Raw genomic sequence first — 18,547 nt, 5'->3', positions numbered from 1 at the left:
TTTGCTCTTTCTAGGTGCTCTTACCTAGAAAGAGCAAATTGAAGCATCTGGAGACTAGGCACCTGAAGAAAGATCAATTGAGGTGTTTTACACCTTGAATGGATTGAGTAAGCTAAATGTTAAAATGGAATTCTTCCCCTTGCTGAGTGTACACACATGAAAGTACAAAAATTCAATTTGGGAAGGAGGGTTACAAGGCAGATTGGCAGAAATTTGCCTTCAGCAAGCAGTTGAAAGCAAATTTTGGCATGTTGGAACAGGAATGCAATAGATGGAACAGGCTTCCATCTGTTGCAGAAATAGATGGATTAAATAAAAAGAAGACCTAAACATTTTTTGGGAAATGGATGGGTGAAATGTGTGGGGTATTTTTTTTTTTTTTTTTTCTGGTTAATACTATATAAGCTTGCTTTCTTGCATCATTTGCCATTACTACTATCGCATTTAAACTATTTAATGTGCAATTTTCTTTTTCTTACAATTTTTATGGAAAAAAGAAATAATTTCCAGATTTCTATTTTCTGATTTTAATGAAATTTGGATTTGATTGGCAAATATTTTTAAAAACCCAAATATAAATTTTCAAAAGATCCAAATGTATCCACTGGAAATCCCTCTATTACATCAGCAAAGGCAAATGAAGCAAGAAAGCAAGTTTATATAGCAGCAGAAAAAAAAAAAAAAAAAAAAACACTGATCCTCCCATTTCACCCATTTGTTCCCTCCAATAATTTGTCAAGGTCATCCTTGAATGAATTTAAGCTTTCAACTTCTACAACAACACATGGAAGTTTGTTCCAGCAATCAACCATCCATAGGCTAAATGCAAACTTCTGCAATCGTTCTGGCTCAATTTGAATTTGTGCCATACTCATGTGTAGTCTGAGCAAGAGGCAGATGCTGTCAGCATTGAGCTTGCTCAATCCATTCAAAGCCTTAAACATCTCAATCAGATCACTTTGCAGGTGCCTAGTCTATAGACCCTGTAATTTGCAGAAATCAAAGCCTTTCTTGGCAAGAGCACTCCTTTGTTCTGGTTACCTATCTCACTGACCTTATTTTTACTCATTCCAATAGCTCTACATCCTTTCTAAAATGAGGCCTCCAAGACCCGTATGCAGTAATCAAGACAGTCTGACCTTTGCCTTATACAATGGTATGATTACCTCCTTATTCCTACTAGAAAAATTCCTGTATATCATTGACAAAACCCCATGAGCTGTCCTGATAGACTGTCTGCATTGATCAGAGAACTAAATATCTGACAACAATTACCCCAGGTCTTTTTCATTTTCTACTTTCCTGGGTGTAGTACCATACATTTGGTACATTACTCTGGGTTTACTGCTACTCATATGCAATGCTACTTTGTATTTATCTGTGCTCAAGGTATAGGCCTAACTGGATGTCAAATGAACTGATGAAACTCTTGGCAGAGAAGAAAAGTGCATGGGATGTATATTCAATTGACATTTGTCAGTCCATCTTTCTAACTTCTATAGATCCCATTGCAGTAGCATAATGTCTATGCAGCTTTGCCAACCTTTCTATCATATGCAAACTTGGATATTTAGCCTGATATGACTTCTTTGATATCATTGATAAATATAAAAAATATTTATGGACCCCAACAACAACAAACCCTGGGGAGTCCATGGAGTGCAATGTCCATTGATTACCACTCTGTCTTCTCCCACTCAACCATCCCTTTGTCCATAGCAGTAACTTTCCCTTAATGCAACACTTCTCCAATTTGAACAGCAATCTTTTTTCTGCAACATCAAAACCTTTCCTGAAATTCAAGTATATGATATCAAAATTATGTTTAGCATCTAGTTCCTCTGTGGCCACATCGTAATCCAGTCAAACTGATTAGACAAGGTTTCCCTTTAACAAACCCATGCTCTGTCTGAATTATAATTGTAGCTTTCTTTAGATGATCCCATTACTTCTCTTACCAGTCACTCCATTACATTCCCTGGAACAGAATTTAAAATAACAGATCTGTAATTACTTGTGTCACCCTTTGAATTGGGGATATTCACACATCTGCAGGGTCCCCCTCCACCACCAATCCAAGGTTGCACTCTAATTATGGCTAGGGTTTTGCTTATTTCCTTCACTGCCTCCCTTAACATAATTGGTTAGACACCATCCACCCCAAGTAACTTTCTCATGTATAACTTCAACAATTTCTCTTCCACTTTCTTCACAGTTATTACAAAATCATTTACTTTCTGTTAGAGTTTGATAAACCTCTGGCATCTACATTCCTAAAGGATTCCTCATCTGTGAATGAAGATGCAAAATACTCAATCAGTTTGTCAGCAACCTGAGCAGGATCATCAATAGCCAAACTATCGAATACCAATTTGATTCATCCTCTTCCTTCTAATGTTTTCATAAGTAAAAAAAAAAAAGTCTTTGCTGTTTCTCTCGGAATCCTTTGCCAAAAATTTTTCATAATCTGCTTTTGACTGACCTCCTTTGTGACTTGATTACAGAGTACCTAATATATCTACCATAGGCCTCTGCATCACCTGATAATTTATACGCACTTTCCTTTTTTGCCACGAGTTTCATCAGTTCATTTGACATCCATTTAGGCTTATACCTTGAACAGTATTTATTACTTGGTATGAATCTAATAGCTTCTATGATTACCTCCTTGAATACTTCCCATTTAGAATTTTCTGATGGTAACATCATCCATTGGTCCCACTGTAGTTACGCTTATGAAAGCAAAAACCATTCTCTTTATCCTTGCTGGTATGTAGTTACTTAAGTAAATCCCAAATCAATACACTGTGATCACTGCTACCTAGTGGTTCTTTTGTCTACAGATTCTTAATGCATGAATAATCACTGCTGATAATCAGATAGAGAGTATTACTTCCTTGTTGTCTCTCCAACAAACTGCTCTAGAAAAATTAATCTGATAATGCCCCAAAAGTCTTGATAGTCTGTGAAACCAACACACAAGTTCCACTCAATATCTAGAAAGTTAAAATCCTCCATTATAAGACAGTCTGGCTTTCTGACCCACTATTTCTCTGTACAGCTGTTTATTGTACTCAGAGTCATTAGGCCTATAACTTACTCCTAATCTCATTTTTGCTTTCTCAGTGCTTACATTACACTAAACTGACTCAACATTGCATGGCCCACACACGTCAACTGGATGCATTCCCTTAGACTTCGTGTTTCTTAACTAAGAGCATAACCCCTCCACACTCATCCAATCCCATCTGTCCTTTATGTATACACTTTACTCCTCATATTCAAATTCTGCATCCCTTATACTTCAGTGACACCTCTCTGAAATCTCACAACGTCTCCATTTCATGTCTTGACCAGCACTTCAAATTCATCCAATTTATTTACAATACTCCTAGCATTAATATACATGCACCTGTTCTTACCCTTAGTTAACCTAACAGAATACATGTATTTACTTGTTTCATGATGCCTCCCAGCAGTTCTTGAAATCCTCAGCATCTTACTTTCACGGCTGCTGCTCATTTCATTAGAAGCAGTGCAAGAATCACTTTTATCTCTGCTTGTAGCTATTGTTAAATCGATTAGTCTGTGTGTGTCCCCTCAAGCTAGCAGTTTCTGACCCACCTAACACTGCCTTGATAGCATCAGCAAATATTCTTGCACCCTTTCTATTATTAAAAAAAAAAAAAAAAAAAAAAAAAAGTTCTTGTTTATACTCTGGCACGACCACCAGGCCAGGAGTTTACAATAAATTACGAATACAAACATTAATTGTATTTAGCGGTCATGGGCTTGAACCCCAGGCCACTTAAAGAGCGCATGCTACTGCACTTTCGTTCCTGACCACTCTGTTACATTAAGTGTATCCCATCCCTGTAGAAAATCTCTCCTGTTAACAAGCACAGACCACACTGAGAAAAATTCTACCTCATGACCCTTGCACAATCTCTCCAAAGTTGAATTGATGGACAAGGCTCTCATCATATACTCCCTACTCTCATGTCTAGACAGAATTGCAGACACTGTCAAATTTAATTTGTTACTCAAACTTTTTTCAACACTGCCCTGTACTTGTTAAGTAAATTACATAGGGACAGATGGATGGAGAGATAGACTTGGTGAAGACAACAGGCTCATATGTATATATACAGTGCATGCTGATTACTTATTGTAATCAAGGATAATGTTATCTTTTATGAACTCCCATTCAGATGTATATGAATATACACATATATAGAAAAACAAAATTCTGTTAATCAGCATTAGTGATTACATAACATCCTGATTTGCTGTTGAACGACATACATTTTGTGGCTAGTGACTGATTTTGCTTTGTACAGCTCGCATGATTGCTGCAGTTGTTACTCCATGAAAGAAAGTACTGTCTCTGTACTCCTACAAATTTGGCTGTTTTACAGTAAAGTATTAACCCTTTTGTAATTCTATATTTTAATATATTTTCTAATGGTTTGTATGGATTTCAAGAAACATTATGACAGTTTCATTTTTATTGATGACTTGCAGAAAGAAATAATGAAGAGAAGGTTTGTGTTGCTTGATTTTCAAGTTCTCTCTGTCCGCTTCCACCTTTTCAGGTACACATTTCTTCTCTGCATCAATCAACAATGCTTAACAGCTGCATTCTTGTTCCAGTGATTATTGTTATCACTTTAGATGAGTAAAAAAGTGATTACAATAGTGGCATCCATTATACAGGGTGTTTCAAAAATGGTCAATAATTTAAAAGTGAAAGTACAAACTAAAATGAGCAAAAAAGTCCCAGTGAACATCAGGCCGCAAATGAACCGTTTGAGATAATGCACATTTTCTGTTAAGATCCGCCACAGACTATGGGAGCACTAGTTTAGCAAAAAGCTGTGAATCCTGTGAGGGTGGTTTTATTAAACATAAGATAATACATTTTTAATTTTTGGTTTCAACACCGCAGGATTTTACAGATGTTCTTTCTAAAACACTTTCCTCAACATCAGGTGTTATTCTTCTGGGCCTACCTGCCCATACTCCATCTGCAAACCACCTATGCTCTAAGGCATTGATGTACTCTGATGAATGTGTGCCTGTTGGGCTGCCTTCAGCGGGGAAATGCTTCTTGGGATAAACGTGCAGCCTCGAGTGCACTGCTGTTGGCTTTACCATGCATGAAGTGCATGTCCGGATACCCATTGTTGCTGTAACCTCTTTCCATGTTGACTATCCTTTGAAAAATAGTAGTATGCCTGCTACGTCTCAGAGAATTGAGAGAGGGAAAAGGGAGAGAATGAGCATAACCTAACCTAAACAAACAAGTCAGTGGTGGATCCCAACTCTGTATAGTTCACCTTGTCAGTGGAGGATCCCGACTATAAATGTGCAATATCTCAAAAACAATTCACTTAAAGACCCATGTTTACTGGGCTTTTTTTTCCATATTGTAGTCTGTACAGTTCACCTTTAAATTATTGACCATCACTTTCAAAACACCTTGTATATGCAAATACACCTAAAATTGGGAAAATCAGTTGAGAGGTGGAAATTGAAGTTAAAAATTGACAAATGCAAAGTACTACATATGGGTAGCAGTAATCACAGATTAATATACCAAGTATGTGGTACTTCACTCAGGGTAGTATAGAATGAAAAAGACCTGAGGTAATTGTACAGTCAGACGTGAAGTTCTCTGAGCAATGTAGACGGGTTTGCTTTCTTGCATCATTTTCATCCCTAATGTTCCTCAACAAAAGATGATATTGTGACCAATTCTGCTACTCATCATTTATACCCACAGAATGCGATGCAGCAAATTGATAAACTATGGCCAAATGCCCAACCAAACTTTGCAAATAATTGAGGTGTATAAGGCCTTGAATGGATTGAGCAAGCTCAATGCTAATGGGATTCTTCCTCTTGCTCAGATTACTCACCTGAGTAGGCATAAATTCAAATTGAGGAAAGACAATTGTAGAACAGATGTGTGGAAGTTCCCCTTTAGCCAGCGGGTGGTTGATAGCAGGAACAAACTTCCATCTGTCATAGTGGAGGAACTTAAATAAGTTCAAGGCAGAACTAGACAAACATTTGGAGTAAATGGATGAGTGAAATGGGAAGGGTGGTTTTTTTTTATATTTTGGCTGATGCTATACAAGCTTGCTTTCTCGCATCATATGCCCTACTAATGCTAATATAACATTCCAAAATCATTTGCTTATTAAATTTTTAATGCATTTAGTACTTTCCACTGGTTTTTATAAATTTGCCTTTTAGCCAGTGGGTCAACATAATTCTGGAGCCAGGCTTATCATTAGGAAACTTCAACTTTTAGATAAAGTCTCTCTCTCACTCACACACACACACACGTATAGGTACTTTACCTGTTTTGGGACATGTCCAATATCTATGAAAATTGTCTGCCAGTAAGACCAAACAAACATTGCAAAAAGGGCATGATATATAATCAGGTAGCACACTGAAATGAAAAACAATTACAACATTTTAAATGTGAAAATATTCATTGTTTTATATTGCAGCATAAAAAAAAAAATAAAAACAAAATTCTGAACTATGTGAAAATAAGACTTGCTACAAAGACTTTTTTTGAATATTTGATGCAACTAATCCTGGCAAACTAGAAATTATGGTTATTCTATTTTAATTTGGTTTTTACATAACTTAAAAATATCTTCTAAGGTAGTGGAAGATAGCATGACAATGTGGAAATTCATTTTCACATTATCATGCTACTTATGTTTCACACGGGGCCTATCAATAATAGTGTAGTTTTTTTTTTTTTTGTTGTTGTTTTTTTTTTAGCATATCCAAATTGCATAGTTCATCATTTCCAGAAGAAACTAAAATGTTGCAATGCTTACGAACTCTCCCATATTCCTTCTTAATAGTAACTGATGATACAAGGTGTTCACAGAAGGATTAGTAAGCAAAAAAAGCCCAGGTATCATGCAACTATTAAACCAACCTTACTTTTAATATAACAGGTCACTATACAAACTGTTATATATAGTATATTACATAAAAGGTAAATTTACTTATTAATGTAAAGAATACTTCATTTGTGTTATGGTTGAAATTCAATAACAATATTCACTGGCTTTTGTCACTCAGTTTAGTGACATAAAACTTATATAACACGTTTTTCCTTTCCCCATCTGATAAAATGAAAAACAAAATGATCATTTAACCTGTGACAATATCTTACCTCAATCAATAGGAATTACTCTTTGCAGTGACTGGCCATTGTCCTTAGTTAAAGGAGAAGTTTATTTTTGACTCATTTTAAGAGGAGGATGAGGGAACACACAGCTTGCTTATTTTCTTTTTATATATACACTTGCGTTCAAAGAAAGTGCATCACCTAGGAATTTCACATCTCTAACCATTTTTTGCGATGGTACGTTACATTAATGACTAGCATCGCAAATAGAAATATAAACAAAAGATATTTATTAATAGGTAAGGCAAAGCTAAGTAATACTTGACAGGTGCTCTCAAAATATTCCAAAATGAGCATTTGCAACCATTATACAACAGTTTTGGTAAACACGACAATTATGGCTGAAATGTTATCAGAAGTCCTCAGTTTGCTTCAGTTTATCATTTTAAATGGAACACAAAATGAAAAGTTCACCAGATGCAAATTAATATTTAGTTGAACTGCCTCTCGCCCTGATAACAGCAACACACCGTCGAGGCACTAATAAGATCAATTTCTGAACATAATCAACTGATAGTTCGTGGTTCCAAACACGAATTATGACTTCGTGAGGATCATGAAGGGTCTTTGGTTTCTTTCTGGTAACTGCAGATTCCACACAATGCCAACAGTTCTCTATAGAATTCAGGTCTGGGCTGTTTCCTGGCCAGCTAAGAGTTGTAATGGACTGTTCTTCCAACCATTTTTTAACAAATTTAACAAATGTAAACACATTACTGTCGAACCTCTAATGCAGAAATGAAGCTAAAGTAACTACAGAAGTGCCTACTTACACTTTTTGCCTGATGACAAGGAGCAGAGTCATCCTGAAGGATGCAGTTCTTGGCAGGTTGAAATGGTCTCTAATGGTTTGGCAGCAATTTGCCTTCCAATATAGCCAGGTATCCATTGGCATTTAAGGAACTTTTTATAAACTGCAGGAGACCTACTCCGCAATACAAAATGCACCCCCATATCAGTTAGCTGGTAGAGAATTTCACTGTAGACACCATACAGTCTGGATGATATTCTTCGCCATGTCTACGGTGAATCGTTTATCTCCCATCAGAGCTATGCAGGTTGAATTTCTTCTCATCCAAGAAAATAACTGGACTTCCACTGCTCGGGGGTCCATTTGACATGCTCCTTAGACCAAATTAATTGGGCCTTTTTCATTTTTGGTGTGTGGAGGGGCTTCTTCTTAGGACAACGGAAGTCCATTTTTGAAGAGGAGTTTTCTGACTGTTACTGCACTTGCTACCACTCCTGTATGCTCTTCCCATTCTCTTTTCAGCTCAGATGAAGAAGCTTTATGGTTTTTAAAGCATAAGCACTTCAAAATGCAGTCCTGTTTTGGCATAGATCTCGCTTGCATCAGAATACAGCAGAATCAGTATTCTTGAGTTTGGAAAGAAATCTACTCACTGTCGACTGATTACAAGACACTCTACAAGCAATATGACGGGAAGAACATCCTCCCTCACGGAAAGCAATAACAGCCCTCTTTCTTTGTGGCGTAAACTGCATGTAACTCACCATCCTGACACCAGCAAGGAATGACTGCAACTCTTGCAGAGCATGCTTATATAGCTGCAAGTGACAGCTGATGCAATATTACATCAGCACCTATGCGTGTAAATCTTATCTGTAAGAAAATATTGCTATATTCTTACGTTATTCGGACGACAATCACAATTTTAAGGGGTGATGCACTTTCTTTGAACAGTAGTGTATATTAATTTTTTATTACTATTTTTCTGGCCAGTGCAGCAAAAGTTGGAAACTTTCTTGTGCTATGGCTAATACTAGGAGCCAAAACTCCTAGCAAAAAGTGCCTCAATTGTGCAGCAGATGCCTATACCTCTGCAGCTTACAGAATTGTAGAATGCCACGATTGCATTTTTGTGGTGTCAGGCATAATCTCAGCTGCAAAGTAACACATCCAAGGAGGAAAGCCATCTACTTCTGTCTTGAGTTTGACCTTGTTGTAATGGATGTTTTTCGGATGATCATGGCAAATAGGAAACAGTTAAGGGTTATAGTTTCAAATATTCAAAAAAAAAAAAAAAAAAAACATCCATATTTCATATCTACAGTTAAATCTTAATGTGGAGAGGTCTGAATGGCCTTATCTTCAAATGCCATAAAAACTTCAGCAAAGAAGGAAAGTGAGGTCCCATACCAAGTTCAGTTTTTAAAACTGAATTCAGACATCTGAAATTTTCTTCTGCTGAGAGAAGAGCTGGATCAGGTGGGTAATGTCACTAGGGCTGGATGGAAAGCCGAAAGAGCATGTTGATCTAATAATTCAGATAAACATGCAACTGCTTCCTGAAAAGGGATATTAACAAAGACAATCCACACTGAATGAAATTAGTTGTTTGTTTTGTGTGAACATTACAAGACAGATCCTGCTGAGATCTTGTGCTCTTCATAGTTTTGCAGATGTTTGGAAGGTCTAAGGAAAGAATTTAAACTAACCACAAAGCAACCTTTTATCTACTGTAGTCAATGAAAATTGAATTTCACAGAATATCCCTCTTTATGAACTTGGACATTTACTGAAAATGTGAGCTCTGGATTGACGAGTTTCCTCTTCAAAAAAGCAGCAGATCTAGTCTATTATTGTGTAATTTTGTAAGAAATGATTTAACTTCTCTTTGCAAGTATAAGATTTATCTAGATTATGGTGTATATGGAAGTATCTGCAAACAACTGAATTTTCTGGTAGCAGTAAGAGGTGCCTAACAACCACTATGGAGATTCCTTTCACTACTTTAAATTATGAATGGCTCATTCATGGGGCAGAAACTTTGATATGGCTTGGCCAGTGTTGTCAGAAAATGGAAACAGTGTCCCAGAATGAAACCTTGGATGTCTTTGTTGTTGTTTAAGGGTTTTGTAATAAAAGAGCATCTAAGGTCAAATGTGCTTTGGTGAAAACTTGCATGAAACTCTGTAGTTGGCTCTGACTTCTTTACATTCCATTGCTCTATCCCAGATAAAGGGGATTAGGGCCTGTGTAGTGTCCGTGATTCTGGTGCCGGGATGCTCTGTTACAACATCTTTGTTGGAAGAGAACCACAATGCAGCCAAGTGACTTTCTCCCCAGTGCATACTAGAGGTTTGGTTTCTGCATACAGCAGAAATAAATAACCCTGTTGCTTGTATGGCCACACTGGTTGTAGATATCTCCCAAGTTGGTGTTCAAGGGTTCCTAGGCACAGGCCTATAGTAGTGAGTGACTGCATCTCTCCTGTGGTCACATCCCCTTATCATTGGCCTTGGTGGTTATTCAATGGACCATCTGATTTAAACCACCACATGGGGAGAAATTTGGTCTGAGAAGCTTATTGTCTGGCACTTGGTTACTTTCTGTTTGACTCGGGAGATTTTGAAATTGTGCATATTAAAGAAGTTGACAGAATCATCTTCAAATGACATAAACTTCAAGTAAGGAAAGTGGGGTCCCCATACCAAGTTAAATTTTTAAAACAATTTCTACAAGGTAGAAATTGTTTTAAAATTTCTCCGGGTAACTAATGAAGAACACAGTTTAGGATCTTTGTGTTTCCTTTCCATTTTTCACTGAACACAGCAGTAGGTGCACTTCATTTTTCTATCACGAGTGCTGGTTTAAGCCTTGCACCATGAGGCATCAAATTTAGAGTTTCACATTGTGTCAACCTTTATAAGTGAACTTTAACTTGATGGCAGTTGCATCAAGATTTAATCCAGACTGTAACTGATCCATATCTTGGCATTATGCATTCTTTAAGAATGCATTATATAGGAAAACCAACTGAATGGAAAAGAAAAAGAAAAAAAAAAAAAAAAAAGGCATTTCAACCTATGTTAGTGATGTTGGTTTACTGCTTTTCAGAAATATCTGCATTTAATAAACAGAAAAGAAATTTTGTAAATTCAAACAACAGTAGTTTACATCATTGAGAAGGACAAAAAAAAAAAGAAAAACCCCCGATATTACACACACAAAAAGTGTTTGTACAGTTTCCAAAAGACATTAAATTTATGTAATGGCCAGCAATGAACCTGCATTACTAATTGTATAGGTAAAAATGCCCTTTCATTTCTTCAAATAATACAGATTCCCCAATTTCAAATATTCCTGACTAGCACCACATGCTAGAGTGACCCTTCCCTCCATTCTGTGCTATAATTTGATTTAGCTCTACTGCTTATCACATTGCTGCTTTACAGATGTTGGGGACAGTATTGAAATCCATTTTATATTCATGTAATGTAACCACGTTGATTTCATTTAACATATTTTTGTATTCCTTTTCACATACACACACATGACAAAAAATAAAAATTCATTTCAAACTCTTGGAGTTAAAACTATAAAAAAAGGGGAAAAAAAAAAAAAAAAAAAAACCCTTACCTTTTTCAGCTATGCTTCCAATGGTAACTGGTGAGAAGGAGAAAAAAAAAAAACCCACTAATTAAAAGATACATCATATAATAGCCAGCATTATAAGTGAAATTAAACAATATGAAATTCATACGGTATTAAATCTATACATATGATTAGCAATGTCTACACAACAGCTTTCCAAAGCTGTCACTCAGCATCCCAAAGGGCCTTGCAAAATTATGTAACTGACTGCTTAAAATACAACTGAGTAATGCATTTATTTCTTGCCATGCTTCATACTATGAAAGTTTTGGACACTTTCTCTGTGAAAGCTAATAACTGATGTAACAGATTTCAGATGTCCTTGGCCAAGCTTGTGCTTAGTACTCTACATTTTCCTTCATTCTTACGTGTTATAAGGTTTCCTGCCACTTTTTTTTCCAGGATTTATTTTTGACAAGCAGAAATAAAAGCTTTAATAAATTTGACTGTTTTTTTGTAAAAAGAAAAATATTATGTTATAGATGGAGAAAAATTATGCTACAACAGGGAGACAGAAGAGTCTTGTTTATGCAAACACATTGGCAGCAATTGACAATTAACACTCAAATTATGAAATAAAGATATTAAATCTCATTACTGGCTTTTACTGAAAAAAAATTAATATGCCTTCAATTAATACACTGTTTATCAAATACATCAAGACTTACAATTCCATTTGTTAAAGTTACATTTTTTTAATGATTACTACAAATGGCAACTCCACAAACAGTGAGAAAAAAAGCTAATGGGAAAGGGAGGATTAAATTCTCAGCTTTAAAAATACCATGTGCATATATCCTTTGTAAGACATCATTCAACTGATGTCTTGCAAAGAATACATTAATGTTATCTTGATTTTTTTTTTAAAAAAAAAAAAAAGTATATTTTAGTATTAGAACATTACAGAAGTTATGGCCACTAAATGATGAGACCATGTAGACAGTTCGAAAAATAATTCCCAATCCCAGCAACTGTGTATTAAAGCTCATATCAAAATATTGACCAACTGCAAAAAGTGTTTTTTTCTAATGAAGGATTTGCACAAGTGCCAGAACAATACTAAATGTAAAAAACTGGCAATTTCTAACCATCAAATTTTCAGTGAAATTGATGAAAACTATGATTGTAACAAACAATTATGAGGTCTATGGGGAAGACATCTTATCAAGAGCACATGTTTTTGAATGGCATGAAACACTTCCACCAACAAGAAAAAAAAAAAAAAAGGATATGGAAAATCACAAGTTTTATTTCAAACAATAAGAAAACTTATTGTTTTCTTACAGTTCCCCAATAAGGATGGGGAACTGTTTCCTGTATAATGATCTTTATCAGGCCTGGCCAGCCCAAATTGTTCTGCGGGACACCTTGACAAACCAGAGAGGGCGCTGACTCTCTTTAAAAATTACAGCTGTGAATTACAGGCTCCGAAAAAGCGATAAGTGTTTGCCTTTTTATTTACCTAATTGTTATTTTATATTGTACTTTATATGTAGTCTTATAATTATATATATGTAGTCTTATAATTATATAAGACTACATATACAGCTGGTTATTTTTATTTTTAATTTAGATAGTTTTTGTAGATTACTACTTAATATACGTAAAACCATTATTTCGTTAAGAATCTTGCAGCCATTGTTTTTGTATAGAGTAGTAGGGAATTCAAATTTTTAATTAAGGTAACCAGTTAGCTCTAACGTATAATTATATACGGTAATACACATCACCGCATTTAGGATTCTATTAGATAGCATAGTATTAACAATTAATTAAATTTATTGATCTTATTAATTTAAAATATCAGGCCCCAGACTAGAACAGTAAAGCAACGGGCACAAAGTGGCAGGAGTGCTGTAACTCAGGGGAGAATGAGGGGGGGACAAATCTCCAATTCGTCACAGCCTAAAAAAATGTGCAACTCCTGAAATGTTTGCCGAACTCTCTGGAACAGAACATGATCTAGCCAAGGAGGATATCTTTGTGTGTGCCAGGTGCAGAGAGTGTCTAGAATTTGGCATCAACTCAGCGTTCTACTGGGTGTCTATGAGAGCTTGAGGTGTAGGGTAGATGCCCTGGAAGAAATTAATGAGGGGCCCATCAAGCTCTAAGCTGCCCAACTCAACGCCAGAGCTCACTCCTGGGCATAAGGCAACACAGCGGCAATCTCCAAGGCAGAATGCGCTGGTTCCAAAGGAACTAATTATTGCTGGTGACTCTACTATCAGGGAGACGGGGAATATATTGTGTAAAAAGGATAGATGTAACACGACCAGGGTATGTCTGCCAGGGGCAAAAGTTGATGACATTGTAAAGCATATATCATCTTTTAAGGGCACAAAAGGTGATATTGTTGTACACAATGGCACCAATGACATTAAGAGTAAGAGATCTGCAGATTTACTTAAAAGTACAGGTCAATGTTGCAAAAAAGTTGTGAATTGCAGACACTTTCAAATTTTGTTAAATTTGAAAGTGTCTGCAATTCTGCCCAGACACAGTAGGAGGGAGAACATGATGAGAGCCTTGTCAATCAATTCGGCCCTAGAGGGAATGTGCAAGGCTCAAGGGGTAGAATTTTTTTTAGCGTGGTCTGTGCTTGTTAACAAGAGAGAGAGTACTTTTACAGGGATGGGATACACTTAAAGAGAAAGGGTGTAAGAATATTTGGTGATACTATCGAGGCAGTGTTAGGTGGGCCAAAAAACTGCTAGCTTGGGGGGATTCACAGACTAAAATGTTAAAAGTAGTATATTCACAGGCAGAGGTGAAGGTGATTCTTGCACTACTTCTATTAGAATAAGTTGCGACCTGGAGGGAGGGGTGCTGGGGGTTTCGGGGACTGATGGCAGTCATAGTGAAACAGGTGGGTATATGGGATATGTCAGGGTAACTAGGAATAGGTGCATGTATACCAATGCTAGAAGTATAGTAAATAAATTTGATGAATTTGAAGTGTTGGACAAGACATCAAAAGCGGATATTGTTGGGATATCAGAGATGCTGTGTCACACTGATATTACGAATGCAGAATTGGAATTTGGGGAGTACAATGTGTACAGAACGGATAGAAAGGGAGAAGGTGTCATGCTGTTAATTAAGAAAAAATATAAAATGTAAAGAAGTGCATCCAGTTGATATAGATGAACTGCACTGCTGAGTCAGTTTGTTGTGACATAAGCACTGCAAAAGCAAAAATAAGAGTAGGAGAGTGTTATAGACCTAATGACTCGAATGAATACAGTGAACAATTGTACAGAAAAATAGAGTGGGCTAGTAAATCAGAATGTCTTATAATGGAGGATTTTAACTTCCCAGATATTGACTGGAACTTGTGGTTTGGTCACTCACACACTAGTAAGACTTGTGAATTTATTGGATGATTGTTTTCTGCAGCAGCATATTCGAGAGGCAACCAGAGAGGGTAATACTTTTGATCTGGTTATCATCAGTGATCATTCATGTATTAAGAATTTACAGATAAAGGAACCACTAGGTGGCAGTGATCACAATGTACTGATGTGGGATTTACTTAAAGATATAATTACCATCAGGGGTAAAGGAAAGGGTTTTTGCTTCCGTAAATGTGAGTTTTTAAAAATTCTGTACAGTGGGATCAACTGACGATGTTACCAACAGTAAATTCTAAGTGGGAAGCATTCAGGTAATTAATCATGGAAGCTACTAAAAGTTTCATACCTATTAAGAAATATTGTTCAAGGTTTAGGCCTAAATGGTTATCAAATGAACTAATGAGACTCGTGACAAAGAAAAATGCATGGGATGCATATAAATTATCAAGCAACTCAGAAGCCTACAGCAGATATAAGCTAGTTCTGTAATCAAGTCACAAAGGAGGTTAGGCAGGTGAAGGCAGATTACAAGAAATCTTTGGCAAAGGATGCTAAGAAAAACAGCAAGGATTTCTTTACTTATATTTAAAAGGAAGGGAATGAATCTGATTGGTCCACTTGATATCGATGGTTCGACTGTTGATGATCCTGCTCAGATAGCAAACAAACCGAATGAGTATTGTGCATCTACATTCACACATGACGAGTTAAGGTTTGAAAATGGCAGGTTATCAAATTGTAGCAGGGTGCTTAATGATTTTGTAATAACAGAGCAAAATGGAGGATAAATTGTTGAAGTTAAACGTAAGAAAGGCACCTGGGGTGTATGGGATCTATCCAGTTATATTAAAGGAGGTGGCAAAGCAACTAAGCAAACCCTTAGCCATAATTATGAGAGCATCCTTGGACTCAGGGCAGGTCCAGACGGACTGGAGGTGTGCAAATGTATCCCCAATTCACAAAGGGAGATCAAAGGGTGACACGAGTAATTACAGAGCAGTTAGTTTAACTTCTGTTCAGGGTAAAATAATGGAATTGCTGGTTAAAGATGCATTGCAGGATCATCTAGACAAGACTGCAGCAATAATTCAGACACAGCATGGGTTTCTTAAGAGAAAGTCTTGTCTGACAAATTTGATAGGATATTATTATGATGTGGAACTGGATGCAAAAAATAATTTTGATATCATATATTTGGATTTCAGGAAAGCTTTTGACACTGTTGCGCATGGAAGACTATTGTACAAATTGGAGCAGAATAGTATTAAGGGTAAGTTGCTACAATGGATAAAAGGATGGTTGAGTGGGAGAAGACAGAGGGTGGTAATCAATGGGCTGCTCTTCGTGGACTAATGTTATTAGTGGAGTCCCACAGGGTTCGGTGTTGGGTCCTCTGTTGTTTTGTATATTTATCAATGATATTGATGAAGGTATATCAGGCTTAGTGTCGAAGTTTGCAGATGATGCAAATGTTGGCAGGGTTGTTAATAACAGTAATGGCAGTGTGCTACTGCAACAGGATCTAGATAATTTGGGTAGATGGGCTAAGAAGTGGCAACTGAAGTTTAACCTTTTTTTAAAAAGGTTAAACTTCAGTTGCATGGGTTGAAGGAAAAGTATATGGGGGGGGGGGATGCCAGAAACTTTGCTCTAGAGACTAAACATAGGTTTCACCACTTCAAGCCTCCAATAAGCAAAGTGATTGTATTTCATCGGTTGATGAAAGTCATCTACCACCTACACACTTAAGGTGGTAGAAAATGAAAAGGACCTGGGTGTAATTGTGCAGTCAGATATGAAGTTTTCTGATCAATGCAGACAGCCTGCCAGGGCAGGTCATGGGGTTTTGTCAATGATATATAGGAATTTTGGTAGCAGGGAAAAGGAGGTGATTGTCCCTCTGTCTAAGGCAATGGTCAGGTTACGCCTTGAGTACTGTGTAGCAGACTGGAGGCCTCATTTCAGGAAGAATGTAGATTTGCTTGAGCGTGTACAGAGAAGGGCAACAAAATTGGTGAGGGGAATGAAGGGATCCTCATACCAAGAGAGGCTTAATTTCTGCAAATTGCAGTGGCTGGAGAATAGGCATCTGCTCAACCCATTCAAGGCAACTGTATAAGGCCTTGAATGGGTTGAGCATGCTGAATTCTAATGGGATCCTTCCACTTGTTCAGATTACGAACCTAAGGGGCATAAATTGAAATTAAGAAAAGACAGATGTAGAATAGATGTGCAGAAATTTGCCTTTAGCCAGCGGGTAGTTAATTGTGGAACAAACTTCATCTGTCGTTGTGGAAGTTGATAGGTTGAATAAATTTAAGGAGGAACTGGACAGGCATTTGGAGGGAATGGTGTGATTTTTTTTGGCTGATGCTGCATAAGCTCACACACTTGCTTTCTTGCATCACATGCCACTACTACTACTATCAGAAATTTTACATGGGACACATATAAAATGAAACAATCTTTTAAAAATAAAAAGCCATAAAAATTTATTTTATTCATTCATTTTTAATTTATATCTACATCAATCAGATATTTGCTTTTTTTTTGTGATCACTAAATTTATTTTTTTTTAAAATCTACTTCAATATTGGTAGTTGCACATCTTAATTTATTTTCCAGATTTTAATCTGTTATTGAAGCTCGAGATTTACTTTTAATAAATTTCATTTTTGAAAAGAAAGTTTCACAAACGTATGTGGATCCAAAGGTGCTCAAAATTTATTGTGCTAAAAATCTTAATTTGGGATACTTTTCCACTGTCACATAAGTGTTGTAAAAGTTGATTTTTGATGTGGTGTGAATGTGTTTTAATTCACTGTTGCACTGTAAATCAATTACTTCCATTTGTAGAGTTACTGGTTCGAAGAAGCAAATGAGTGGTGAGGGGAAATACACATGGTCTAGTATTATATTTCTCATTATTTATCGTGCCTAGTGCAGCTAGCGAATGATTTCCCACTGATGTAGTCAGTAGTGTAAAAATCAGGTTGGGTTAGGCTGGGTTAGTATTAACGTCGTTAGTATTAGTTAGTATTAACGTCGGGTTAGGTGCGCCCGAGGGTCGGACAGGCCTGATCTATATAATGGGTGGCATGGTGAGGTGTAGACACACACACACTTTAGGATATGGTGCCTCCATAGCCAAGTGGGCAGGAGCAGCAGTGCAGAGCACACGCTTCTTAGCATTAGTAGAGGCATATGATGCAAGAAAGCAAGCTTATGCTGCATCACCAAAAAAAAAAAAAAACCACTCCCATTTCACCCCTCCATTTGTTCGAAATACCTATCCAGGTGAGCCTTAAATTTATTTAGGTTATCAACTTCCACAACAAGGGATGGAAGTCTGTTCCACCAACCAATTACCCGCTGGCTAAAGGCAAATTTCTGCACATCTATCTTTCCTCAATTTGAATTGATGCCCTCTCAGGTGATTATTCTGAGCAAGAGGAAGAATCCCATCAGCATTGAGCATGCTCACACCATTCAAGGCTTTATACATCTCTATCAGATCACCTTGCCGGTGCCTAGTCTCCATGCACTGTAATTTGCAAAACTTAAGCCTTT

General features: G+C 36.8%; 1 protein-coding gene across 5 annotated transcripts in view; it reads right to left on the bottom strand.

The window, feature by feature from the left end:
* LOC150090757 (palmitoyltransferase ZDHHC20-B) overlaps positions 1-18,547 on the bottom strand; it is a 306,713-nt gene that overhangs the window by 261,952 nt on the left and 26,214 nt on the right. For 4 of the 5 annotated variants that reach the window (XR_016547302.1, XM_090379929.1, XM_090379911.1 and 1 more), the window contains exons 2-3: positions 11,610-11,636; positions 6,369-6,463 (exon numbers count right to left, since the gene is read on the bottom strand). Coding sequence is in view for 4 of the 5 variants with exons in the window: in XM_090379929.1 (XP_090236055.1) it covers positions 6,369-6,463; positions 11,610-11,636 (122 nt within the window). In the remaining variant the exon portion in view is untranslated. The remainder of the gene's footprint in view (positions 1-6,368; positions 6,464-11,609; positions 11,637-18,547) is intronic. The other variant, XM_090379920.1, reaches the window with a different exon arrangement.

The sequence above is a fragment of the Mastigoproctus giganteus genome, chromosome 1, assembly GCF_048544385.1.
Source record: "Mastigoproctus giganteus isolate SK-2022 chromosome 1, ASM4854438v1, whole genome shotgun sequence".
Taxonomy (NCBI): Eukaryota; Metazoa; Arthropoda; class Arachnida; order Uropygi; family Thelyphonidae; genus Mastigoproctus; species Mastigoproctus giganteus.
Note: the sequence above shows the minus strand (reverse complement) of the source record. Positions and strands in the feature narration are given on the sequence as shown.